This window comes from Quercus robur, chromosome 12 (assembly GCF_932294415.1).
Source record: "Quercus robur chromosome 12, dhQueRobu3.1, whole genome shotgun sequence".
NCBI lineage: Eukaryota > Viridiplantae > Streptophyta > Magnoliopsida > Fagales > Fagaceae > Quercus > Quercus robur.
The window spans coordinates 3,921,872-3,949,057 of NC_065545.1; the positions used below are offsets into that span (position 1 = coordinate 3,921,872).

Below are 27,186 nucleotides of genomic sequence, written 5' to 3' on the forward strand. Positions count from 1 at the left end.
TGTATCTTAAGGGCTATTGATCAGGGAAAATTTAAATCCATATTGTAAGACAGATATGCACATGTATTATTATGGGTGACCTTGATTTGCTTGAAATTTGAGTTATGGTGGTAGTGATCACAATTCACAAGCTTTGAGGAATTAGGTACTTTTTTTTTCTTCAAGAACTTATTACAGAAGGTACTTATTTCTTCAAATGGAAAAGTTAAACAATGGATGACATGCAGTTTGCTTTATGCAATTTTTTCATTTTCAAATTGAGGCCCACACATAAAAATATTGCATTGGATTCATGTTGTTCTTGACATAATTCATTCCTAGCAACAAAGGAAGAAAACATAAAGTGCATAATAACTAATAATTACCTTAATTTTTTTCTTAATCTTGTTTGGAAGGTGAGATAAGAGACATAATCACATAATTTATAGCCTCATAGGTCATTCAGTACATAACATAGGCTTATTAATTATTATTACTATTGATTGATTCATATAAGACAAAATACTTAAAGAAGTAAAGAACCCTAAGTTCCATTTCCGTCCATAAAATTTCCTGAATTTTTTATCATTTTAAGCAAGAAATCATTTACTTTGAAATGCAATAGAATTCAAATTGCAGACGTCAGGTTCATGATGATAAAGACTTAAGCATTAAACCAAATTGTAGTTGTTGAAGAATCAATACGGATATTTCAGATAAACCCTTCAATTTATTACCAGCAAACCAATCGATTCCTTTTATATTCCAAAATAAAAGGAATTTGTCAACCTCAAACAATTTGCCACGGCTTCATCGAATGAAGATTGAAGCAATACCTGGGACTCAAATCACTCAACAAGGACACTCCACCATCATTTTAGATTCCATATACGAGGGCCACATTTTGATAATTATATTATCTGAACCATGCAGGTAGGTCTCCACTATTCTAGAGGGGCTAACTTTAAATAGCAAATTCAAGTTCCTATCACAATAATAATGCCCATCTGAGTTATGCCATGTGTAGCCTTTGAAAACTACATGGCACTTGATAATAGACTCTTCAATCATACACTCAATTTCACAACTTGCTAACTTATACAATTGTGAGTGGTTAACGTAAAGTGATGGGTCACACTCAATTTTACAACTTATTGACTTATGTAATTGTGAGTAGTCAACATAAAATGGTGGGTCACACAAGACAGAAAATATCGACCACTCACAATTGCACACAAGTTAGTGAATTATGAAATGAGATAATGATTAGTTGCCCACAGCCATAGGCTAACTTCGGGGCTTATTATTTCAACTAGCAAGACTGTTGGTGAAAGTAGTTGCATTCTCGAACATTTTCAAATGTAAAAGAGGAAAATCTCGGTCATAACTTCCCCCTTAATCATGCCTAAAATAGACTTGAAACCTTTATTTTATATATTTTTAGTCATTTCACAGAAAATCAAAACCGACTAGATTTCTTTGTGGGAGTTTTAGTCATTATTAGTTCAATTTGTTGGTGTGGCTTCTATGACTTTGAACACACCCTTTCTATATATCCTTCAAAGTGTCTTACGTATTGGTTGACTCTGAACCATCAAACAACGGATTAGACTTCCCACAACGATGCACGTCAGAAAAAATTCCAAAAATGATATTTTGGCGCTCCTATTCTGAAAGTAACATCTTTCAGTTACGAGAGTTTTTGCAGGCACTAGAAATGCATTAGATTCTTATAGAAGATGTTCATGAAATTTCCAAAAGTGGACATCACGTTGTTTAATTGAGGCCTGCTTGTGTGAACAATTCCTTGCTGCCATTAACTTGCTACAATTGCTGACAGAACTGCAAATTGCAGCAGCTGGGAGTCACTCAGGTTAATGATTCATATACCACAGACCCAAGTCAAGGAAATGAGAGCTGTGTACAAACAATTTGATCTCAAATCTAATATTTTCTTAGCACATAACATAAACAGCATTATTAATTGACAGTTCTCATTAATGGAAACAATGTCCAATCATTGGTTGTGACAAGAGTTGAATGGTATATACCACATTAATGTACAACAATGAAGCAACTGTCTTTTGCTTCCTTCACCCTTCTACAATGTACAACATTGGCATTTGACGGTTTAATGCTACATAATTAAGCAACTTATATTTCTTCCTTTCCCCTCCCAATCTCCTCACTTCAATGTTAAAACATTTTTAAGCGACAATTCTCGTTATGTGAAACTAGTGCCCAGTCTATGCTTGGAGCATCAATTCAACAGCATATCATATTTGATGCATAACAATGAAGCAACAACCTTTTTGGCTGCCTTGCTCCCTCCTTTTTCTCCATTGTTAACTACAGATGAGGCTGATTCAACTGAGCCATTAAAAATGGCCATGCAATTGCTGTAATGAACATGGCTGAATATTACAAAGTGTTTAATTCAGGCTGCCCAAGCATTCAAGGGAATCCTTACTCCCATAACCCCTTCAGATTGGCTGAAATCACAAGAAGCTCGTTCCCAAAGAGAGGTCAGTCAAATTTGAGAGAATTTGTGAACGAGTTGTTCCAATCTGATTGGCGATTTCAAGCTGTTCCTCCAATGGAAGCATCTCATAACTGGAAATGGGAAAACACAAAAAGAAATAGTTGAGCACTCAACATCGCTCAGTATTATATCTACTCAATAGTGTACTCTTACTTTAACCTTGACAAAAGAAGATAGTTGGCTAACACCCATTCTTGGACACAAGACAGATAAATAGTTAAGATAATAGAAAGGGATTAAAGAGGTTCTACAGAGAACACACATGGACTTGGGCTGTAATTGAGCCTATCTGAGTGTTAAAAGTTCAAGATGACTCATTTAATTTTATTTTGAGCATAAGCCAAGCTCTAACTATTCAACTAGATTACATGTTCAAGCCTTGTTCATTTTATTGTCGAACAAGCTCAAGCTTGTTCACGAGCTACTAGGTTAACTTATTCTTTTCTCATATATAGTAAACACCACGACTAAATTTTTAACCCCTACTCAAATATAGGCTAATAATTAATAACTAAATTATTCAAGTTAATTAGATAGAATGATTTTGTCTATGAACTTGTAAAATTAGATCACCAACCTTGTAATGTTAAAAATTATTGCATTGTTTGCAGGCACTTTGTTTGATTGGTCTCATGCTTGATTGTCTTGTGCTTGAGGATTCATGTCTAGTGATTCCATTCTGATGTTAATAGATTCTATCTCCTCTTATACATAATTTCTTTCATTTTGCATGAAATAGTCCTTTTTTAATAAAATTATTCTTATTTATAAATAAAATATATTAAAATTTATATAGAATTTTTATTACGACATGATCTATTTATTTTATCAATAAATTATAAATAATAATCTGATATCCTATGAATTTGTTTACAAACCTACACAATCTAATATTAAGTGTATATAAGTATATTTTTACACATGAACACATATAAACATGTAAAATTACATATACTTAAATCTAGTTTCAAACTCGTGAGTTTGTTCATGAACACATTATTATGTTAGAGCTTGTCTCGTTTAATAGTCGATCCTAAATTTGGACTCGAGCTTGGTTCGTTTGCTAAATAAATGACTAAAAACAAGTTTTTTCCCAAACCAAATTTGAATTGTTTATTAACAGTTTGGTTCATTTACAACCCTGATATATATAGAGATACAAAGAAAGTCCTAAGGTCATGATAACATCTTGTTATTTCACAAGATTTCTTCTGATATTTCTGAAATTGGAAAAAAGATTATTAGATTTTCTGGGCCTCTCCCAAGACTGAAGATATAGACAAGATCCTCATATTTCACTAGAGAGTAGATCTAGCCTTAAGCCATAAAAAATATTTGAAGGAAAACAAAACTTACTGGCATAGCAGCTCACAGTCAACTATGCTATCAGGGCCAGGCCGATGAGCCTTTCCATTTGAGCGAAACTGGCGGAAAGATTTTGGATTTAGGCCAGCAACATGGGCAACAGCGTCAACAAGTTTTCTTTGTAATGACTGTAGCCTACGAAATGTGAGCTCATCAAGAGGTGCAATACAACCAATGCTGCCATCCAGGGTACCAAATAATAAAGCAAAGCGATTGGTTTTATCTGAGCCTGGAGCTGCACCAGTTCGATCAGATGAAGCAGAAAGCATCTGCAACCGCAAGAACTTAGTCACATGAGCACCAACATGGAACTCAGCCCTTGAAAGAAGCTTCTGTCCCTTCCAACTCTCTGACATCTTTGGTGCATAATAAAATATCTGTTTGGCACAGAAAAAATTCAAACTTAAAGAGTCAATATTTCACTAACTGCAATATTGAAGTCAACCTTTTTCATTTATGAGTATCCAAAAAATAAATAAAAAAAAGGGAGGGGGGGGGGGGGGGGGGGGGGCTTACAAAGGCAAATAGAAGTCATAAATAAAAGTAATTTTACACATAAAGACTCAGACAAACTATACTAAAATCTGAGAAAACAAATCAATGTTATTCATGAATCTGAAAAGCAGGAAATTCTTATTTCCATTCTGCTTCTCTCTCTTGTTATAAGTGTCTACAGGTGTGCCCCTGAGTTTATGAGGTGCAAATGCAGCCATTCCATTTCATGCACGTTACCAAATAATGGAATTCCAACTGCAGGCTGAGTGATGTAAATAAATTAGAGAAATTTATCAAAATGAAAGGGAAACAATTAAGGGGCCAATTTGTGGGAGTTCTGATTTCAGATTTGACGCTTATTCTATTTCAGTATGTTAGGTGTGCTTAGGAAATTTCTAAGATGTGCAAATATTCCCTGTTGGGTTGGAAGAAAAAACATGGGGGGAGTCCGTAAATTCTTCATTGAGTCAAAATTTTTTCATTTAGTTTTAGAGGAAGGGGGTCGTTATTTCATGTTAAGGATTTTCGAGAGGGGCAAATTCTTTATGAGATCAGTCTTTATGGGTAGGAATGCAGCACAATGGCTGATGTCTAGCATAGAACACCTTGTTATTGGGGTGAGTTCCAAACAGTTTTTTATCTTTAGAGAAGGTGACACAGCTTTTACTCTCCAATGGAGTTACAACTCTGCTGGTCAGTTCTTGCTGTTGACTGAGCTCAAAGCTGGTGGGTCTAGGAGGTCGATTATCATTCCGGAAGGCAAAGAGAGTCTTGGTTGGAGGGCTTTTGGCCTTGAACTTAGAAAACTACTGAACCCTTCTCAATATGCAGTGGGAGGAAATGGATTTCCCAAATTCATTCCTCAGGTGCGTAGGTCTAACTTGGAGGCTGTAGGTTCTAGAACTTTTGCTGAAGTTGTGCAAGGTTTACATGGAAGAATAGAGGAAAGGAAGCAACCAAAGCAACTAGGAACCATTGCCAAAAGGAAGTTACCACAGATAGGGGAGGAGAAGATGGGAGCGAATCTGAGAATCTCTGGTGTTAAAGAGGGGGATTTACCGGTGGTGAAATATGACAGGATGGAGGTGGTGGGAGGAGCTAGGAGGGAGCTTTGCTCTCATGAGGTGGCAGAGGTTGGTGAGCAAAACCTGGCAGACACTAGGCTACGTTTCCCTAGTTTTAATTTGAATTCAAAAGATTTTGTTATGGGGAAGAAGAGTGATGCTAGGAAATCCTGCTGGTCTGGAAGAGGTCTTGTCGTGGAGGTTGATGTGATGGGGAGGAGACGGGTTTTCTGGGATAGAAAGAAAGGGGGAGATACGAAGTGCAGAGGGGACTCACGTGAATCTGGAAGAGAGACTTCTAAGGCTTTTAAATGGATTCAACGGAACTCTAATCAGGCTGTAGTTAAGCCTTTTATGGGCCTTGGAACAAGCCCAGTCACTAGAGATGGTCTTTTTTCAGGCCCAAGTTTTGTTGAAGTGGGAGAGAGCTCTTGGGCTGGTGAAGGAGCTTTAGCCCAAGTCCCGTTGGAAGCAGAGTTAGAGTCAGGGGTGTTGGGTCAGTGCACGTCGTCCTCCGTCATGCCTTTGCTAGCTTCTGGTGAGGCCGATGGCTTTACCGGTACTAGTTCCGGCGAGCCCACGCCGTTACAGGGAAAGGACGACGATCCTTCCTGCGCCGGCACATGCTCCGACGAGCTCGCGGTGGCTCAGGTGGTGGCCGATGGTCCTTCCTGCGCCGGCACATGCTCCGTAGAACTCACGGTGGCTCAGGTGGTGGCCGATGCTCCTTTCTCCGCCGACGCATGCTCCGACGAGCTCGCGGTGGCTCAGGTGGTGGCCGATGGTCCTTCCTGCGCCGGCGCATGCTCCGAAGAGCGCGCGGTGGCTCAGGTGGTGGCCGATGAGCTAGCGGTGGCTCAGGTGACGGCCGGTGGCTTCTTCTCCGCCGGCACATGCTCCGACGAGCTCGTGGTGGCCCAAGTAAAGGCCGACGGCCATTTCTTCGCCGGAATCAGCCCTGTCCTGCCTTCGTTTTTAATGGGCAAGGCCGACGACTCCTTCCTTGTCGGAACTAGCTCCGATGAGTCCACGTCGTCACTGGGTAAGTCTGATATCTTGCTTCCGTGGTCACCGGTTGAAGGTTTTTTACAAGGTGGCTTGGACAATAGTGCTGTCCCGCCGAAAACGGCCCTTATATTTGAGCAACCCAGATTAGCGGAGTTACCCACAATGGCGTTGAGTGTTGTCCCTGGGGTGTGTTCTTTGGTGGAGGAAGGGGTGAATTTTTCTGATATGGGTTTGGGTGGTGAAGTTAGTTCACCTATTCCTCTGCTGGCTATCACTCCCGGTGGGTTACCTCTGTCAGATGAGCTGAACCGTGATAACCAGGCAGTGGAGTGTGTGGATACTCTGGATACTTCTAGATGGGTGAAGAATAGGCTCCCTGGTTTTAGTAAATTGGTGGGGCTGCCTTTGTGCCGTCATGAAAAGTTATGCATTGCTTTGTTACAGAAGCTTGAGAGGGAGACGGAGGCTGCCAAAGTGCTAAACAGGAAAGTTACAGAATCTAGAAAAGTGGTTATCTATAAGGACAAGGGAAAGAGAGAGCTGAGGAACTTGCAGTCTTCGGTTAACTACGATGGTAGGTAGTGGCTGGTTGCTGAGATTTTTTCAGCCGGGGACTTCATGTCTTTATGCATTTAAAAATTCTCTCTTGGAATGTTAGGGGGCTGAATGACTGTCGGAAACGTTTGGTAGTGAAGAATTGTTTGCGTGAGTGGAAGTGTGATGTAATTTGCCTTCAAGAAACTAAGCTTTCTGGTATGGATAGACAGATGGTAGGTAATTTGTGGAGCTGTCCCTATGTGGATTGGGTGGCCTTGGATGCTGTCCAGACGGCCGGAGGGGTTGTGATGATGTGGGATAGAAGGGTTTTAGAGAGGACGGAGGTTTTGGTGGGCTCTTTCTCTGTGTCTATTCGGTGGCAAGGGGTGGGGGACGGTTTCAGTTGGGCGTGTTCGGGGGTTTATGGCCCAATAGATAACAATGCGAGGGGGTTAATGTGGGACGAGTTGGCAGGTGTTCAGCATTACTGGAATGTCCCTTGGTGTTGCATTGGGGATTTCAATATTGTCCGCTTCCCTAGTGAACGGTTGGGTAATTCCCGTCTTACTCCGGCGATGGAACTTTTTTCGGAGTTCATTGAGGATCTTAATTTGATAGATTTGCCTTTGGAGGGAGGGAGCTTTACTTGGTCTAGCGGGTCAGAGAGGCCTTCGATGTCCAGGATTGACAGAGTTTTGGTGTCTCATGATTGGGAGGAGCAATATCCGGATGTGACCCAACGGATTCTTCCTCGTCCTGTTTCTGACCATTTTCCAATTCTTGTGGAGGTAGGGGGAATGGCGAGGGGGAAAAGTCCGTTTAGGTTTGAGAATATGTGGCTTAAGACGGATGGGTTTACTGATAGAGTTCAGTCTTGGTGGAGTAGGCATTCTTTCTCTGGCACTCCTAGTTTTGTTTTTGCCAAAAAGTTGAAGGCTTTGAAAGAGGACATCGTTCAGTGGAACCGATTGGAGTTTGGTCATGTTGGTCGCAAAAAGACTTATTTATTAGAGACTTTGAAATCGTTAGATGTCAAGGAAGGGGAGATTGGCCTCTCAGAGGCAGAGATTTGTGAGAGAGCTGTGATGAGATCGGAAGTGGAAAATCTTCTCTCTATGGAAGAAATCTCTTGGAGACAGAAATCAAGGATGCTATGGCTTAAGGAAGGAGATAAAAATACTAAATTTTTCCATAAGGTGGCTAATTCTCGTAGACGGTTTAATCATCTGAGTTTTGTGGAGGTGGACGGGGTGATTTATGAGGAGGAATCCGAGGTGACTGCTCAGGTAGTAAATTTTTATAAAAATTTGTACCAAGAGTCAGAGGTGTGGAGGCCTTTTGTGGAAGGTTTGGAGTTTGATCAGCTTGATGGGTTGGAGAGGGGTTGGCTTGAAAGGAGGTTTGAGCAGGAGGAGGTTCTTCTAGCCGTTAATGAGCTGGCTGGAGATAAAGCTCCAGGTCCTGATGGCTTCTCTATGGCTTTTTTCCACCATTGTTGGAGAGTGGTGGAAAGGGATGTTCTAGCAGTTTTTGAGGAATTTTTTCAGCACAGTAAGTTTGAGAGATCTCTGAACGCTACCTTTATAGCTCTTATCCCCAAGAAAATCGATGCTTCTAATATTAGAGATTTCCGTCCCATCAGCCTGGTGGGGAGCTTGTATAAGATCTTGTCTAAGGTCTTGGCAAACCGTATGAAACGGGTCTTAGATCAATTAATTTCTGAGTCTCAAAATAGTTTTGTGGGAGGCAGACAGATTTTTGACTCAGTTCTTATTGCTAATGAGTGTGTTGATAGTCGTGTGAAGAGTAAGATCCCGGGGGTTATTTGTAAGCTAGACATTGAGAAAGCTTACGATCATGTGAGTTGGGAGGCTCTTCTGGATCTTTTAAAGAGAATGGGCTTTGGGGAGAAGTGGTGCAGTTGGATTCGCACTTGTATTTCAACTGTCCAGTTCTCTATTTTGATTAATGGGGCTCCAGCTGACTTTTTTGGGAGCACGAGGGGCCTAAGACAAGGGGATCCGCTATCTCCTTTGTTGTTTCTAGTTATAATGGAGGTCTTAAGTAGGATGATGAAAAGAGTTGAAGGTGCTGGATTGATCAGGGGTTTTCAGGCTATAGGCAGACGAGGTGTAGGGGAGTGTGTCTCGCATCTTTTGTTTGCGGATGATACTATCCTTTTTTGTGATGCGGATGTGGAGCAGATCCTTCATGTGCGTATGCTTTTCCTTTGTTTCCAGGCTGTCACAGGTTTGAAGGTTAATGTCTTAAAGAGCGAGCTGGTTCCTGTAGGGGAGGTTAACAATATTCATGCCTTGGCAGAGATCCTGGGTTGCCGGATTGGGTCTTTGCCTATGACCTATCTTGGTATGCCGTTGGGGGCTGCCCATAAGTCCCCTTCTATTTGGAATCCTATTCTGGAAAAAATTAGTCGGAAGTTGGCCGGGTGGAAGAAGTTGTATTTGTCTAAAGGTGGTAGATTGACGCTGATTAAGAGTACGCTCTCCAACCTTCCTACTTACTTTTTATCCCTTTTTACCATCCCTTCGCATGTGGCTAATAAGATTGAGAAGATTCAGAGGGACTTCTTGTGGGGGGAATCCAAGCTTCATTTGGTGGGATGGGATAAGGTGTGTGCTCCTAAGGTTAATGGTGGTTTGGGTATAAGGAAGTTATCTACGTTTAACAAAGCTTTACTAGGAAAATGGCTATGGCGGTTCGGGGTTGAGGAGACTCGTCTTTGGAGGAGGGTGGTGGCTCTGAAGTTTGGGGAAGAGTGGGGGGGTTCGTCTTCCAAACTGGGCAGGGGTGTTCATGGGTGTGGCTTATGGAGAAGTATCCGAAAAGGATGGGAGGTGTTTAGCTAACACATCCGGTTTGAGGTAGGGGTGGGGGATAGAGTGAAGTTTTGGACGGACCAGTGGTGTGGGGACTCACCACTCCATCTTTCTTTCCCGGTAGTGTACGGGATTGCTTCTAATAGAGAGGCTTCGGTGGCCTCGTCTCTTGAACGTGTGGGGACCGAGGCTCGGAGAAGTTGGAAGGTTCTTTTACTTAGGAATCCAAATGATTGGGAGACGGGTGTGGTGGATGATTTCCTTCAAATCATGGGCTCTAACTTACCTCAATCTGAGCAAGGAGACCGCATGGTTTGGAAATTGACGAAGAAAGGGGTTTTTGACATCCGCTCGTTCTACAATAAGCTCCGAAGCTCCCTGCCTATTACCTTTCCTTGGAAAGGTATTTGGAAGGTTAAGGCTCCTACTCACGTCTCCTTCTTCGTTTGGACCGCGGCTTGGGAGAAGATTCTTACAAGAGATATTTTGCGGTATAGAGGATTCGATTTTGTAGATTGGTGCATTTTGTGCCGTTGTAATGGGGAGTCGGTGAATCATTTGCTTCTCCATTGTGACAAAGCTTATCTGTTGTGGAGCATGGTTTTTAGATCCTTTGGGATTTCTTGGGTTTTGCCAAGATCGGTTGCAGATATGCTTTTAGGTTGGTGGAGTTGGTTTGGAAAGCATTCTTCTGGCATTTGGAATCTAGCTCCGTTGTGCCTAATGTGGTGTATTTGGAGGGAGCGTAATTGGCGTACTTTTGAGGATAGGGACAAGACTGATGACCAGCTGCTCGCTTACTTTAGTGGCTCTCTTTTTGATTGGTCTAGGCCTTGGGGACTCACCTCTAGTGATTCTATCCCTATGTTCCTTAGTTCTCTTCTCTGTAATTAATTTGCTTTTTGTTGTCTCCGTTTGTTTTCTTATTCTCTTCTTCTCCTCTCTTTTTGTTTGTTTCCTTCTCTGTAATCTCTGTTCTGCCTTGTGTTTTCATGAGGTAGCTTTTAATATATATCTTTCTTACTTATCAAAAAAAAAAAAAATTTCTATGTAGGCCAACTAAAGTCGGGTTCTATTTTCTTCTGGCTTTGTCCAGATTTTCTCTGATCTTATTTCTTTGCCACAGTCTGGGCTTAGATGTGCTTGATCAGGATTTTATTTTATGTTGTTAGCAACTTGAAGCCCAAATTCTTTAGGGTTTAGTCATCTAGGTCAATATGTAAATGCTGTAACAGAGGCAGCCAATCTTGAAGCCCAAATTCTTTAGGGTTTAGTATTCTCTTTTACTTCATCATCAGAGTTCCAGTTTGGAACCCCATTACATGTTTAAGAGTCAAGCTTAATGACTTATTACCATTGTTTTACTGTTAACTTTCCCCTTTTCCAGATTTTTTATTGGTAAGTTGCATATGCACTTAGTAGGTCTTGAACCCGCAATTTCAACATTCACCATGTAACTACAGGGGCCCAGGGAGAGGAGATGCCATTGGCATTCGTTCTTGGGACGCTTATGCACCAAATCAAATTTCAATTTCGCCTTGAAGTTTAGGGGGAAAGACTATAGACTAAAAAATATTTAAAAACCTTTTACCCACAAAAATTTCATGCCAAAAACTCTATAATGGAAGCAGAAATTGTGAACAATGACTTTGAAAGGTCCAGGTGCCAAAATCAAATGTAATTGTCAGAGAGAAAACACAATATCTCAGAAAAGATATTCCACAGAATTTATTCTTGCAAAAAAATTGACAATGATATTGAAAGTGCAAGGACAAATGATTTTCAGGGTCTTGGGTTTTGGGATGCAAGAATAATTCAGGAAGAAGAGATGAAAAAAATGGATTAGTAAGAAAGAGATACAGGAAGCCAAAGTGACGCAGATCCTATAAAGTACAGGTATAAAAATCAACCGAAGAGAACTGAAAGAACAACGTACTTTGTCAAATAATTTGAACAATGTATCACTAACTATATGCATGGTGACTCAATGGATTGAGAGGGCAGAATTCACAAGTCAAGAATCAACCATAAAGTACAGGTATAAAAATCAACCTGACGCATTTTCTCCCTCAGCATATAGCCTCAAATTCAACCTTATGACAATCAAACCATCTGGGCTAAATTTGATCACCTAGACTCCATGCTAACTCCCAAACTTCATCCTACCCAATATTGTTTTAATACATGAAAGAAAAAAAATAAATAAATAAATAAATCTCATGACATGTAGTCAGTCCATTTCAAAGAAATATTTCATTGAATTAAAATAAAGTTGTATTATGTCAATAACAAATTTTTAATATTGTCACCATAGATCTAGCAAAGTATCAACAGTATTGCACAAACAATGGTGCTAACCTGAATGTTCTTCTGATCATCTGAAACTGTGAGGCTCAAGGTACTTCCATCAATTAAAAACTCGGTTGCAAAACAATCAAGGGAGCCAAAATCCTTAGCTAATAAGCTAAGTTGAGCTCCTTGTTCCTTCCAGCTAAGAAAGTATATGCTTTTGTGAATGTCACCGAGGAGGATAAAATTCTTGACCTGTAACAAGATTAAAGCATTGAGAAAAAGAAAATAATGCATTACCAAGAAGCTAATATATGCTCAGAAAAGTGTAGAGAGAGGGGACCATATGCATTAACACTATCCTGGCTTTTGGAGGGAGAAGAGCTATAGGTCCTTTGAAGGAGTGGAGCTGCAATCACCTAAGTTAACTTTATAATTTTTTTTAAACCAACCTAAGTTGACTCTTGATTTCAGTCTTCCCTTCCTTCTCGTATATTAGCTCCATTCTTCTCTTTCTTTTTTTTTTTTTTTTTCTTTTTTTCTTTTTTTTTTTTTGAGAGGTGGAGTAGAAGATTCTCTTAACCCTGATCTGATGCACTTTTACCTTGTTAATATCTCTTGATTCTCTTGTATAGTTCCTATGCATTGTGATCATGCCGGAATTTTCATTCTCCATGAGTCTTCTATGTTTCAGGACATGTATATATATTTATCTGGTTCATTTTTTTTTTCTTTATTTCCTTTGGCATCTTCTGTCACACCATGAAACTATGGGAGAGAGTGATTGAATTACGACAGTATACAATAATATCCAATAATCAAATTGGTTTTAGGCCAAGGAGGTCTAATGGAGAAATATAGAAAAGCCCGTAAGATCTCCATATAGTTTTTATTGACATAAATAAAACATGATAGAGTACCTACAGAGGTTATATAGTAGGCTTTAGAAAAGGTAAGAATTCCTCTAAAATATATTAAGGTGATTAAGCATATGTACGATGAAGTTGTAACTAGTGTAAGAACAAGTGCAAGCACTACAAGTGATTTTTCTATCACAATAGTTTAGCATCAAGGATCAGGTTAAATCTCACATCTCTTTCCACTGGTTATCGATGAACTTACTAGACCCAATTCGCAATGAAGTCCCTTTGATGGTGGAACCATAATGTGGTTAGAGAAGCAATATCCTCTTTTGGAAGCCTAAGGTTAAGGCAAAGCCCAAGAATTAGTGTCCATGGTAATTAGTTTCTGATATTCTCTTTTATGTTTTATTTGGTTATTCTAGAGTCAATGGCATTTTGGTAATTCTGTAATTTTGGGTATGGATCATAGTTGATGTGTCTTTATGTGTGGGCTTTAGTTCAATTCATTTAGGGTTTTGATTTACTAGTAAAAGTAAATGTCCTGATTCAACAAATTAGGAGGAGGGAGCCGAACCTTGGTTCTCCTTGTAAAGGAGACCAAACAATGCCAATGAACTACAAGACTCTTGGCAGTTCAACTAGGAGAAGCTAAGATTTAGAATCTATACAAGGGTCTTATTGTACTCAAACAAGGAGGAGTTGATCAATAAAATATTAAGTTCTGAGTATTAAGATACGCTGACCTTATTATTCTTTTTCCTACCTTTCTCTTCTCTATGTTCTTCTCTTTCTTCGATATTGCTCACAGTACTGTACACAGATTGTGATGAATTTGATTTACATTTCTTCTTAAATTTTTTAAATCCTAAATCAAATATTTTCTCTGACCTTTCAAAAACCTAAAACTCACATAATTTCTCTATTAAACAGCCATTAAAAACTCATCAAATCTTGGCCAATTTTAACTCCTAACCCTTTAATTTATAACTCTAAACCTCAGATCCACAAATCCTCCTAAACCTTAACCAAACACAAGCACACATAGACAAATTCCCTAATTTGTCCTACATCGCCCTTGGTGTATGCTTTTTGCATGCAATATAGTTTTAGTGAATGAAACTAGACACCTAATCAAAGCCAAGTCGGAAATTTGGAGGAATGCTTTAGAATCTAAAGGCTTTTAGTAAAGAAGAAATAAAGATGAAATTGTAAAACTTGACAGTTTAGATATACCAGACAGTAAGTGTTTTCAATATTCTAGATCAATAAAAGGATGGAGAGATTGAACAAGATGTGAATCATTTAACAAGATGGATGATAAGGAGAAGTACATCAAGAGTAGTGGCTATTGTAAAATACTTATTAAGTCAAAGGGAAAGCTTTACAAGATTGCTGTAAGACCAACCATGCTATATTGTACTTAATATTCGGCTATTAAAAAGCAACATATTTATAAAATAAGAATAGCTGAAATGTAAGATGAATAAGTGGAAATACAATAAAATAAAAGATTAAAAAATCAAGAAATTTGTTTAAATTATGGCAGATGTGAAACTCATGTTTTTACGTACTTTATATATTGGATGACTTCCTTAAGTGGTCATTCGGCCTCTAGTTTATAGGACTTCATGGATAGCTGTACTTTTCTTGTTCTTTGAAGCACCTATAATATATATCCCATATACTGTATGGAGTTTTTTTGACACGAATAAAATTTACTTATTTTAAAATAAAAAAAAATGAAATTTGTTTAAAGATAAGGGTCACTCATTATGGACAAACGAGGGACAATCACTTGACATGATTTGTTCATGTGCAAAGTAGAAAAATTAATACATTAGTGAAGAAGGGTGATTTGATTCAAGTAAAGGGAACAAAAAAAGGGTAAAGGAATACCTAAAATAACACTAGTAGAAATAGTAAAAAAGGACAAGTTAATTATAGAATGAATAAGGGCCAATCTCAAAAGGTTTAAAGCTTTTGTTGCATCTTCTGATTGGTATTCTTTATTTTATGTCTTTTTTTTTCACCTAAAAAGCAATTCTTGAGAACATCTAGGCATTGCAAAACCTTACCATTTGCATACCATACCACTCAGAAACAGAAGAGTCAAGAACTGATATCTAGGTTTTTCATGTAAAAGAATAAGTAAAAGAGATATAGACATTGAAGAAATAACACATACAATATTTAAGCTGACGACATATAATGGAGGAGCATCAAAAAAAGCAACGCCATTCAACTCAGTACCAGTCCACTTGTGTAAAATAATTTTAGGACCAGAAGCTATCAACAGATGGCCTTGAAGAGAGGCTAAAGCAGATATAGCACCCTTCAATTCCTTTGAGTAAACCTCTGAAACCTGAAAAGTAAAGCTTTAATTATTAAACCAGATATAACAGCAATAATACAATAAGGGTTAAAAGTAATGAAATTTTTTTAAAAGATGAGATTTTATGGGTTAAAAATGCAACACATAAACTAGACTTGAATCCAACAAATACAGGTCTATATACCAAGTTTTGAGGATTATCAGTATTTTTCCCAACAGAAAATAAAAGCACACGTCCTCTTGCAGCAACATCTTCCCCTTGCACATAACCAGTCCCAATGGCCAAAAGTGTTTCATTCTCTTTAGTGGTTGTATTCTGGAAATAAGAAGATGGATAAGTAAAATATTATTTTCTAGACCAAATGAAGAGACAAGGTTATACGGACACCAATCTATTTTCTGAAATTTCACATAATATCTCATCCACCTCTCTCCCAAAACAAAGAAGGCAAAAGAATATAGGGAAAAAGAATCAGTTGGATGAATAAGCAACTAACCAACAGGGTAACCACTCGCACGGTTAGAGCATTTTCAGAACTCTGCATTGGAATTGTAGCTTTAGTTTGCCAAGGGCCACCAGACTTTTCTGGTTCCAGAATGCGGACCTCGAATTCATCTAAAGTGTAAGTTTGGTGCAGTTCATCAGAACCCAAATTAAGATTTTCGACCTGATGGCCAACTTCTTGATCAACCAGAGTTGAAAGAACTTGATTCAATGACTTATGAACCTGATCAGATTAAATACATTTGAAATTACTGCTTAAAATAAGCTCCACAAAAACAAATTAATTTGATTATTATTAAGCAAAATAAGCAGAAAAATAAAATAATGCAATTACATTGAGCATCCTGACACTGAAAATAAGAATTTAGTTAGCCATATTTTTAACTGGAAGAGAGATCATAGCAGAGATCTTAGCAAAGAAAATTCCAGATATTTCTAAGTTATAAACAAGCTTGTCTTTTCAGTATACAAACAATTTGTTTGTCTTTTCAGTATGTAAGAAAATATTGCATTGAATTGGAATTTAAAATACTCAAAAGGCATCAGCATTTGATGGACAAAAATAGTAAACTGATTAAGAAAACTTATGTAAAAGAAAGAAGAAAAGGAAAGGAAATGCAATTGTGAGCATATTGTTAGATGCAACATAATCTATATGCCAGACATGATGCCTCTCTTTTCTTTTCTTGACTTTTAACACGAAGCAAAATGCCATATTATTGCCAACAATGACTAAAAAAGAAACCCATAAACAATCCCTTTCAGCAACTCAATGTCTAAATGAAGTGAACAACATTTCACTTTATAATGACAGCCAGATTTTAGTTGGTAGTACGATTAGGAAAAAGAGCAAAAAGACATGCAAATTGATAAATGACTAATTGCAAGCATAATTTCAGGAGAAAAATTGTCTCCTATCACATATAGAAACTAAAGGGCATCATTGACAAGTGAGATAACTTACATGCATTAATGCATACTCAAGCTTGTAAATATTCAAACATAAGAATATATATATATATATATATATATTTATGAAAAGATAAAATTATACTCACAGGAACTGAAACTATAAGAGGGTATAAATTCTTCTCAGCGAGGTAAGTGACCTGATGCGGAGTGCCTTTTAGTGGAATCTAACCAAAAATGAAAATTATGTCAATTGCAAAAGTGTTAAATATACATAAATTTGACTTTATATGAACGAAAGTTGATAAAAGGGAAGAAAATATGGACACACCTTTTGTACTGGCCAATAGTTGTCATAGCTTGATACTGATGGCAGTTGGCAAATTTTCAAAATACCCTAGAAAGAATAAACATAAAAGTACCATATTAGAATGTCTAAAGCTAATTTTGAAAAAAAAAAAAAAAATCATCCAGAGAAAGGATGTGTAATATTTTCATACCTGTGATGTAACGTATATGAGCCCATGATTGCAATTCACATTGTGAAGAACAGTGAAGGCAACTATAGATCCATCACAAAGCTACGAACAAAAATAGAACTTAATAAGAAAAATAAAACAATAACACACAAAATTTTCACACCAAAAGTTAAGAGACAACTATTTCTTTGTGGTCTGAAATCAGTGCAATGACAGAGGAGACAAATTCATAAGCAAATTTTCAGCAATGTCAAATGATATAGCAACATTTAGGCAAAATACAGTATAATGAAAACTCAATAGCTGACAATTTTCTTTTGTTAGTAACAAACGTGGACTATTTTTAAGTTCATTCCTCAAGAAATTAAGATTTCATACATCTCTCTGAAGATCAGTATCATATTAAAGTGGCCAAAGATTCAACCCAAAGTTGAATGAATGAGTACCAAGTTTTCTTTTGACATCACAATAAAATACATAGACCTGCACTAAGTAAATCCAATCACCAAGCACCAAATGATATCCAAAAGTTCACTTTTAAGACTAAAAAAAACCATTAACAATAACAACACATAATCTGAACATTTCTGCATGCTTCTAAACGAACAAGTCCAAACACTGAAAGCAGATAAAAACAGATACAGAAGAAAAAACAGCACTTAGATTGCCTCATAGCCTCATTTATATTCTCAAGATTAAATCTTTCCTTCTCCACTCTTTGCTGGATTGGAGTTCTGTTTTTAATACTTTTCCATGTTCTAATTTTTTAGATATGCTTGATCATTGTCATTTATGAGCTTGATGTACTGCTATCCATGTACACCTCCGGTGTACCAGGGTATTTTGATTAATGAACTTTCATTATTTATCAAAAAAACATATATATATATATATATATATAAAAATAAGCCTAAGAATAATAATGCTGAAGATAGAATGAAAGACTTATATGTGAAGAAGGAAAATGATGAGAGACCGAGCATAAATTTCATTAAATAATAAATACCAAATGCTATGTGAAACTTTGAAAAACTGTGATTTAACCACACTCAAGGGATAAATTCACTGAAATTTACCCAAATATCATATTTGTATTATTATCCAATATTTAACCATGATGCATGTAATTCTTCACGTTGGCCACAACTATTACCCTCTCAGTAGGAAGAGAACCAGATATCTCACCTGTGGATGAACTCGAAGCCGTTCTCTGAATACCATAAACCACGCTGGTCTTGATCCAGAAAGAAACAAGCCTTGGTGGCCACCAATATTCTTGAAAATGGTAATTCTTTGGCATGGTGATTCACTTGATGTCTCCTCCCTTGCATAAGTGTCCAAGGGGACACGCACAAATCTCAAATTTCTAAGCCTAGAAGCACTAATGCTGCTTAGACCACCAGAATTTTGTACAGAAACTGAACTATCAATTTTAGATGTATTCTCTACGCCTTCATATAAGTAAGCATGGTAGCAAAGAATAGTTCCATCGGTCAAGATTCCAAAAAGGAAAGGGCGGCTATACTGTCCTGCCCATCTATGCATGGCCAACTCAACAACCTTCATGTTCTGTGAACTTTCTTTCCTGCCTTGGCCAATCACTTCTTCAGAACTTTTGTTTGTCACTTCAACATCTTTGGCTTGCTCTTGCATAAAGGAATCAACAAGGAGGGTCTTTCCAGACATAAACTTATCCGCAGAAAAAACACAATTAAAACTAGGCACATCAAAAATTTCAAGTGCACCATTTTCATAACAAACAACACAATATATATCACCCTGATCATGTGGTGCACCATCAGCCCCATCAATGGCCTCACTTATGCCTGTAGAAAGCCATGCATCAGTACTTGTTTTCCGGAGCCATGGCTCAGGTCCTTTATCATGATACAGCGTACAGGCAGATACTGATTTCTTTAAGATCTCAAAAGAAGATGGAGTGTATATGGAAATCATGCAAGTAGAAGGATCTGCACATGAAAAACGCAACCAGAAAATCAAATAAAATAAAATGTGATCAAGAGTAAAAAGAATTTGAAATATACTGCAGATGTTTATAAGCTTTGTCCCATAAATGAATGCAGATATAGAAACTTCTAACTTTCCAGGTTTGAACAGCAACCAGGCAGCATTGACACCAGTTCATGGTGTTAATACAACAAAAGTAAACCCCCAACTCAACCAATAAAGGAAGGGGGGAAGGGCGGAACAAAAAAAAACAAACAAAAACCCTGAAGTTCAACACGGAATGAGATTATTTCTGATGCATGTCTGACATAAGGACATTTTAGCCTAAAGTCAGATTTCTGCAAGTCAACTTTCCAACTTAGTAATCCAAAGATTGAATGAAGTGACAGACATCAAAGTCAATGGTCAGACTTCACATCAATTTTTTTATGAGTAATAAAATATTTTATTGATGAGAAAGAACTACCTTGTGTATTCAAGATTTATATATAAGGTAGCCTAAATAATTACAAAATAGATATTACAATAAAAATGTAATGAAAAACATCATCCGCCAGACCACAAAGGTTTCCACGTCCTCAAGTGTACACTGATTTCTAGTGTGTATTTGAGTTCAAAATGGTCAAAAACCCTACATAAAATGATCAGCAGATTTCTAGTGTAATTAACACAAGGATTAGAACATTGGTATTGCCTTTCCCATCAACTTAAGATTTTGAGGTCAGTAGTAATTTACCATGATATCAAAGCAAAGCAAGTAGTCATGAGTTAAAGCCTTCTCTCTACTTTGCTTCCCATTTAAAAAGTAAAAAATTCCATGTGTTGGCCCCATCTATTGAGTGAGAATCTAAGCCCACAATTGAGAGGGAGTGTGAGAATAATGATTAAGTGATTAATTCCAATGTTGCATGGGTACCGACAAGGGTACGGGTACAGGGATATAGCATTTCTTGAAAAACTAGGATACGACACGTTGGGGATACGGCAATTAATTAATTAATAATTATTTTAGGTATATTTTATATATTTTTGGACATAATTTATGTTTATTTTAGATTTTAAAACAAAGTAACAAAAATAAAATGTTTGAAAACATATCTAAAATCAATTTAAAGGCAAATCTAAAGTTAATTGATAAACATAAATTCTTCTTACTATAAAAATAAACTAAAATAAAATTTAAAACTATATATGGCTTTTTTTAAGAATAAAAATTATATATAAGGCTGAAACATCATAAATATAAAAGTATATTAGGCTGATGCTTTGTAATGTTTATATTCAACTTTCAATATCCATTGATGCCATGATGATGGTGCTGTCTTTTAGGAAAAATAAATAAATGTACTCCTAGGGTATTTTAACAGACAGCTGGACTTTTATTACCAGTAGTCTAGTAGTATGGTACTACAACTATCTACTCTTCTAGTTCAAAAAACTTTTAACTTTCCCATTTCAATTTTTAGTCACAATGTCACATCATCACATGGTAAGGCACACAGAATAAGAGATGCACATAAAACAAAACAAGAAATAGAAGAAAATAACTAGAGAATGGAAAAATTAAACTAGGAAGAAAGGGTAGACGAAAGAAGGAGAAGCAGGAGTGGGGAAGACAATGATGCGGTGGGGACCTAAGTCGACCTGTGGTGACCTGCGGCGATCTATGGAAATCTGCGGCAGTACCTGTAAGTCACTTATTTCGACTCAAAATCTCTTTCTTTTCCTCTTCTTTTTTCCTTTTTCTTTTTTCCCTCCTGTGTCTGGGATGTACCCAGCCATGTCACAACCATGTCCTGGCCATACCCGTGATAAATAAAAAATGAAAGTATTTTTCATTTGCTGGGTGTGTATCAGATACATTTGCACCTGTACCAGATATGTGTTGGACACGAATACTTTGGCAATTTTTCTGTATCCGTGCTACCCAAGTTAATTCACCCTTTCCTATCAGCTTAAGCTTTTGGGATATGTGATTGTTTATCAACATGAAGGAACTAAATATATAGAAGCAAATCAACAATGCCATGTTTACTATTCGCTCTGTTTAAAGTCAAGTAACTCCTCCCTAAAGGCCATATTTTGCTTTAGCAAATATATGATGAAGTCCAATTCCCAAGGAAACCAACCACAAATTCTGCCATAGAAACTACATCATAGCAGAGTTTTTCATAATCATAATTCATTTGAGCCCACTAAGTGTATGTTTGGATAATGCTGAAAAGCACTTTTCAGCTGTGTCCTACATTCTCCAATAGGTCCTGTGCACTGTTCATGAGACCCGCAAGTACTTTTTTCAACAAAAACAACTTCAAAATTGGGTCCCACGACACTATTTACACATTTAAAAATTATTTTGCTACAGTATTTTCAGTTTTCAACAATAAACGGTATCCAAACACACCCTAAGAAATTTTTCAACTTTCTAACACAATCCTCTAACGCAGACATTATGATGATAGAGAGAAGCCTTTACAGACCAACATAGCATGCCAGGTAACAAATGTGTTGTTACAAAAGCTACACAAACTATAACCATGAATATAATAAATTAATCAGGAATTTTAACTAAAATAGTTTCCCCAAAACATTACTTTATTTAATTTGATCTTCAAGAAATCATCAATGAGACACATGAAGAAGAAATTAAATAAAAAAGATAAGGGCTATATCATCGAACATAAAGTGCAAATGCCATGACAAATACTTTTAATAATGAACTTATATTTTATGCTACAAAGATTGGAGCTACACACAGAATCATTTAAACATAAAAAGTATTCATCAGTACTGTTACTAAGGACTTGAGACATGACAAATCATACCTCCAACAAGGAGCCGGATACTTCCATCAGTCATGCACAGTAATACATACGGGTCAGCAATAGAAACAGACAACACTGTGGAACTCTCAGAACCAGATCCAGACCCAGAACCAGATTCAGAGTTTGGAGCTCCAAAGTTTAGCTCTTGAGTCATAAAAGAACCATCTAAAACTCGAGCACCACGTTCAAAGACCTGGACAACTCGACGCCTGGAAGAGGAAAGTAAATGTGAAGCAGAAAATTCAGAGTTCTCCCCATATAAATTCACACCAAAGATCACATAATTACCCTTAATGAACCAGGAAACAAACCCACAGAGAGTGCATGGCAGTAGACTGCAGACGGAGCAAATAGCAACGCCATTAATTTGATAGTAATTATAAATGAAAAAAAAAAAAAAAAATTCTAATAGCACTACAGCACAAGTCAAACCCCTTGACATTGTCGAATAGAACGAAGGCAACTTGCAGGCTTTTGATACAACCTTTTTTTTTACAGTAGCAGTGTAGCACCTCATACACATGAATACCAACCTAGAACCTACACTCACTGTAATACATGGAGTATATGCAAGTCTAGAGGAGGTATCTCATGCATCAAATATATGCATCCTCCATCTCACAACGTATGGGTCTCACACGGCTGCGGACCTCACAAACTATAAAAAGGAGAACGCATATATCCGATGCATGAGATAATTATTGGTAAGACTGATGGCAAAGTAACTGTAGCACTATAATAATTAGGTCATTGATTCCCACTTCCTGTAAATCTCTCTTCTTTTCTTCAAACTTTAAATTTAAAACAAAGGAGCCATAATCAGTTTCTCTCTCTCTCTCTCTCTACACACACATATATATTATATATATTAAACTTTTCATTTCCAAATAGTTTCTTTTCATTTATATTTGTTGTGCTAAATTTCAGATTTGACAGATGGCCTACATTAACTTAATTTCCAAAACAGATTAATCGCACACCCAAAAAAAAAAAAAAAAAAAAAAAAAAAAAAAATTGACTGTGTCCTGCATAATTCTAGCTATGCCAAATATTTTTTTTCTCTATAATTTTTTAATAAATTTCATCCAATATCAAATGGAAAAAATTTACATTATACAATTGATCCTGCATATGGCATGGCATTATTGCTAGTTAATCATTTAACAATAGACAACAATTGGTATAGGCAATCTATCTATCAAGAAATAAAACCATTTTATCACTTTTGAAGCAGGTCATCACATGACAAGATTGGCAACTAACGTCACTGTTTAGAAGATCATTACTAGGAGTTAAATGAAATTCAGCATAACTTGAGATAAAAGAACAGTAAAATAAAATAACTGGTATTAACAACAGAACAATTTAAGAAATTAGGGGGAAAAATACAATTCAATATTACAATAGAGAGCAGAATAGTACAAAAATTATGGGGCGAAGAGAACCGATTAACTGAATTGCAATGATAGGCATAATCCAGGAGTTAAAAATATGGAACTAGCAAAAATTATGGGGTAAAAATTGAAACGAAACAATTAACTGAATTGCAATTATAGGAATAATCCAGGAGTTAAAAGTACAGAACTATTGACAATTACAAACCAAGTGGATGAACCAACTACTAAACCCAAAACTCAAAAGAAAATTATAAGAAACACATTAATGATAGTATGGAACAACATTTGTGCATGTCTGTCTGTGTGTGGGTGTGCATAAAGAGAATCAAACCACAAACCAGGAAGATATGAACAGGTCAGGCAAGGTGATAAAATTCCAAAGGATAGAATTACCTAAAAATATTACATACACTCACCTTCCAAATAAATTCCCTGCAGCAACTGTTCTTCCTTGCACAAAATAATCAACACTTTCAGTTACTTCAGTAAGAAGATCAGCTGTTTCAAGTACCTACTAATAAAAACAGGCCAACATCATTATAGAGAAACAAATTGTGACATGGACCACATCATATGAAAATTAGAAAGTGATTAACACTCCAAACCACACCACCAACCACCCCCCCCCCCCCAAAAAAAATAGTACTTGTATGTGTGCACCTTTTTTTTTTTCTGGGAAAAATGATATGCCTCATAGAGGCAATCAAGAGAAGGGTACAGCTAGCTGACCCATATATTTGTATGTGTGTGTGTGTGAATGTGTTGTCAGCTACAGCCTGTTCATCAATTTATTTTCTCTTTTGTTATGATATTAAGATTAACACCCAGATAATTAGAGCTCATAGGCAACAATCCTACAGTTTCTATTCTTAATTAGGCTACTCAGTTCGCTCCAATACCTTACATGGCTTCTTTTATTATTAATGGATCCACTACAAATTAGAGCAACATTAAAAATTAAAAACAACACATACAGTGGGAAGGAGTTTGATATTTAAAAACTGCTCATGTAAACTACAAAGACTTAATTTATTGTTAATATGTTAATATGACACTGTTCCACAATAGGGAAAGGGACAAAAATAAATAAATAATAAAGTTCTGTGACCATAGGATAACAAAGAACAGATGTACAATGCACTCAGATATTGCTCAGACATAAATTATCATAACCACGTTCAGAGACAGAAAAACTACAATAAGAATAAGGCACAGTTCAACCACATAGACAAAATGTATAATTTTCTTGCAAAAATGTTCAACTTCTGTTTAATACAAAGCAAATGAGATTACCATTGTACGAGCCTCAAGACTAATAATCAGATATGCATGATACTCATTCTCATCAGCAGCCATTTTAGAAAAATCTGCATTATGACCACGAGCATTCTTGTGGTAGACAGTCCAAATTCCTTTGCAACCTGGTAGTTCAACCTACAAAAAGGGATGGGTATGCATCACCATATGGAAAAGACCAACAGCTTTCGAGAACACCAAAAATTTACATCTTATCAAAAAATGCATAAGCATGCCATAAACATATAAACAGTAACACATTAAGACAGTTACAACTTGTTGATTTTGAGGGTTACTAAACCAAACCAGTTAACAATTCCATAGGACCAAAAGTAAATTGATTGCTTGTAAAACAAAGTAATAATCTTCAAACATCATTATTTTAAAAAGAAAATAACATGATTGAAGGTTCCATGGTGGGAACCAAACCTGTTAACAATAATGTCATCCATATGACTAAAAGTAAATTGAGTGCTTGTAAAGCAAAGTAATAATCTTCAAACATGATTAATTTAAAAAGACAACAGCATGATTAAAGGTTCCATGGTGGGAATGAATTTTGTTTGGTGTCCTGATGAAACCATTATAGTCAATCAAAATATGCAACAATTTATCCAGGGAAACTGACAATGTGACATCAACAAAAAGGTCCTTAAAGCACAATAGTCAAGAAATAAGGACATGGCCATATACACTATCATCCTGAAACCCGTTCTAAAATGGATCTGCACATAAATATTACTAATTCTATAAATTTTACACAGTCACAGTCACAATGACTGCTATAATAATAGGTGAAAGAGTCAAAATAATACAAATAATTTATAGTTTTTATCACATATCAAAAAGACACACACACACACACACACACACACACACACACACACACACATATATATATATATATATATTTTTTAAAGCCTATTTAATTCTATCAATACAGCTGGTTATGTTTGAAGGTGCAATGATTTGCAGTAATCTGAGTAACCAAATTGTTTCAGTACTTAATCTTTAAAAAGGGGACTCTAGGATTCATCAATAACAAGCAGCAAGACATAAAATTCCTAAATCTTATATCAAGGAAAATATAATAGAAATTCAGAGAAAGGGCAAACCTCAGTAATCATTTCTGGGCGAATTGACTGTCGAAGAACACAGAGAGCACCATTCTTTCCATGACCAGAACAGCACACCTGAAAATTTATCTCTAAGGTAAATATAAACTTCCAGATAGTAAGACCAGAAATGATAAAAAGTTCTTGCTCTTTAGACCAATTATCATTTGAAAAAATCTATGAATAAAAAAAAGACTTTTCCTTTTTCTCTCTGTTCCTCTTTTCCAAATAGTAGGTTGAAGACTTTTCTCTCTGTTTTTCCTTTTTTTTTATCTATTTGTTGCTAGGTTGAAGCCTTGTCAAGCAATAAAACCAAGACAACAAATTCCACAAAAGAAGCACAGCTAAACTTCATCTTTTTAGTTTTCTTTTGCTTGCTAAGATTTGGATATAAACCTACCCTACACAATCCAACCCAACCCCAGCTGCTACCACTTAAGCCAAAGTCCAAGGGGATAAAAAGTAGTTGTAAAACATGCTAAAATTTAATGCCCACAAGGCATGATTCTTCTTCTACCACTCCTCTTATTCATTTATATTATCAATTTATTATGTCTTTTATTTATTTATTATTTATCATTTGTGTAAGGGCCTGTACCACATCAATCATCCAAAGGGCAGAAGTTGTGACCTAACTCACAAAACTGACCAGTTCATAGTTACTTTGTTTGGCAAGTCCAGTTGCATTTGCATCCGCATTCATCCTTAAACCATATGAGAAGTCCTTCAAGGGACCAACATTAATCAATGAATCCCTCACAGCAAACGAGAAGGTTTTCTGCAGGCATTATGAAAAGAAAATCATTACATAATATTATATGTATATATCCATGTATTTAATTATAATTGCAATTGAGTTGTGAAAATGAAGATATTTGCAATCTACAACCAACAATTTGTCAATCCAACTAGACAAATATAAATTAATCACTATTAATCAAATTTCTAATAATTCTGGAATAAAAAAATAAAAAAAATCCTAGAAATTGCAGATAATAGGAGCTTAATTTCTTTAACATATACAGGGAATAGTGATAAAAAGTTCAACAATATTTTGATGGTGGTACAACTACGGTTAATTATACAAGTTAAAAGTGCATAAACTTTTTTGTTGGGGAGTAAGGTGTACACATACACATGATGGAGTCTGAGTGGTTGGGAAAAGCACCATAGTTTTAGATAATTTTCCTTACCAATGAGCTATAGGTCAGCTGGTACTTCCTACACTCATAATAGCAGTATGGACGGTGAGGTTGTGGGTTCAAGACCCACTAAGTGCATGTGTAACTTACCAATCAAAAAAAAGCTTTAGATAATCTAATTAGAAAGAATAGGCAAATCCATTGAGTTCCATAGGCAGATGGAAACATGAGAAAGTCTT

At 36.6% G+C, this 27,186-nt stretch overlaps 2 protein-coding genes across 6 annotated transcripts in view; one reads left to right on the forward strand and one right to left on the reverse strand.

Moving 5' to 3' along the window:
* Positions 1–1,947: 1,947 nt before the first annotated feature.
* LOC126709523 (cleavage and polyadenylation specificity factor subunit 1) overlaps positions 1,948–27,186 on the reverse strand; it is a 91,588-nt gene continuing 66,349 nt past the window's right edge. For 3 of the 4 annotated variants that reach the window (XM_050409800.1, XM_050409798.1, XM_050409801.1), the window contains 15 exons: positions 26,455–26,583; positions 25,806–25,883; positions 24,688–24,828; positions 23,811–23,905; positions 21,998–22,206; positions 18,390–19,174; positions 17,226–17,306; positions 17,057–17,122; positions 16,875–16,952; positions 15,809–16,039; positions 15,496–15,627; positions 15,165–15,341; positions 12,186–12,371; positions 3,878–4,263; positions 1,948–2,592 (listed from right to left, as the gene is read on the reverse strand). In XM_050409800.1, the coding sequence (XP_050265757.1) occupies positions 2,478–2,592; positions 3,878–4,263; positions 12,186–12,371; positions 15,165–15,341; positions 15,496–15,627; positions 15,809–16,039; positions 16,875–16,952; positions 17,057–17,122; positions 17,226–17,306; positions 18,390–19,174; positions 21,998–22,206; positions 23,811–23,905; positions 24,688–24,828; positions 25,806–25,883; positions 26,455–26,583 (2,889 nt within the window). In that variant the 3' untranslated portion in view covers positions 1,948–2,477. Of the gene's footprint in view, positions 2,593–3,877; positions 4,264–11,879; positions 11,990–12,185; positions 12,372–15,164; positions 15,342–15,495; positions 15,628–15,808; positions 16,040–16,874; positions 16,953–17,056; positions 17,123–17,225; positions 17,307–18,389; positions 19,175–21,997; positions 22,207–23,810; positions 23,906–24,687; positions 24,829–25,805; positions 25,884–26,454; positions 26,584–27,186 lie in introns of those variants that run through there. The other variant, XR_007649412.1, reaches the window with a different exon arrangement.
* Positions 4,818–7,363, forward strand: LOC126709524 (uncharacterized). Of its 2 annotated transcripts, none has more exons than XM_050409802.1 (2): positions 4,818–6,276; positions 6,307–7,363. In XM_050409802.1, the coding sequence occupies exons 1-2, from the start codon at positions 4,819–4,821 to the stop codon at positions 7,033–7,035; spliced, it is 2,187 nt and encodes a 728-aa protein (XP_050265759.1). In that variant the 5' UTR covers position 4,818; the 3' UTR covers positions 7,036–7,363. The 2 variants fall into 2 exon arrangements, with proteins under 2 accessions (XP_050265759.1, XP_050265760.1); XM_050409803.1 differs by having other exon boundaries at positions 4,818–6,096; positions 6,157–7,363.

Coding starts and splice junctions, on each gene's coding strand:
- LOC126709524 (XM_050409802.1), top strand. CDS start 4,819: ATGGGGGGAGTCCGTAAATTCTTCATTGAGTCAAAATTTTTTCATTTA. Junction 6,277..6,306: donor AAGAGCGCGCGGTGGCTCAG/GTGGTGGCCGAT, acceptor GCGGTGGCTCAG/GTGACGGCCGGTGGCTTCTT.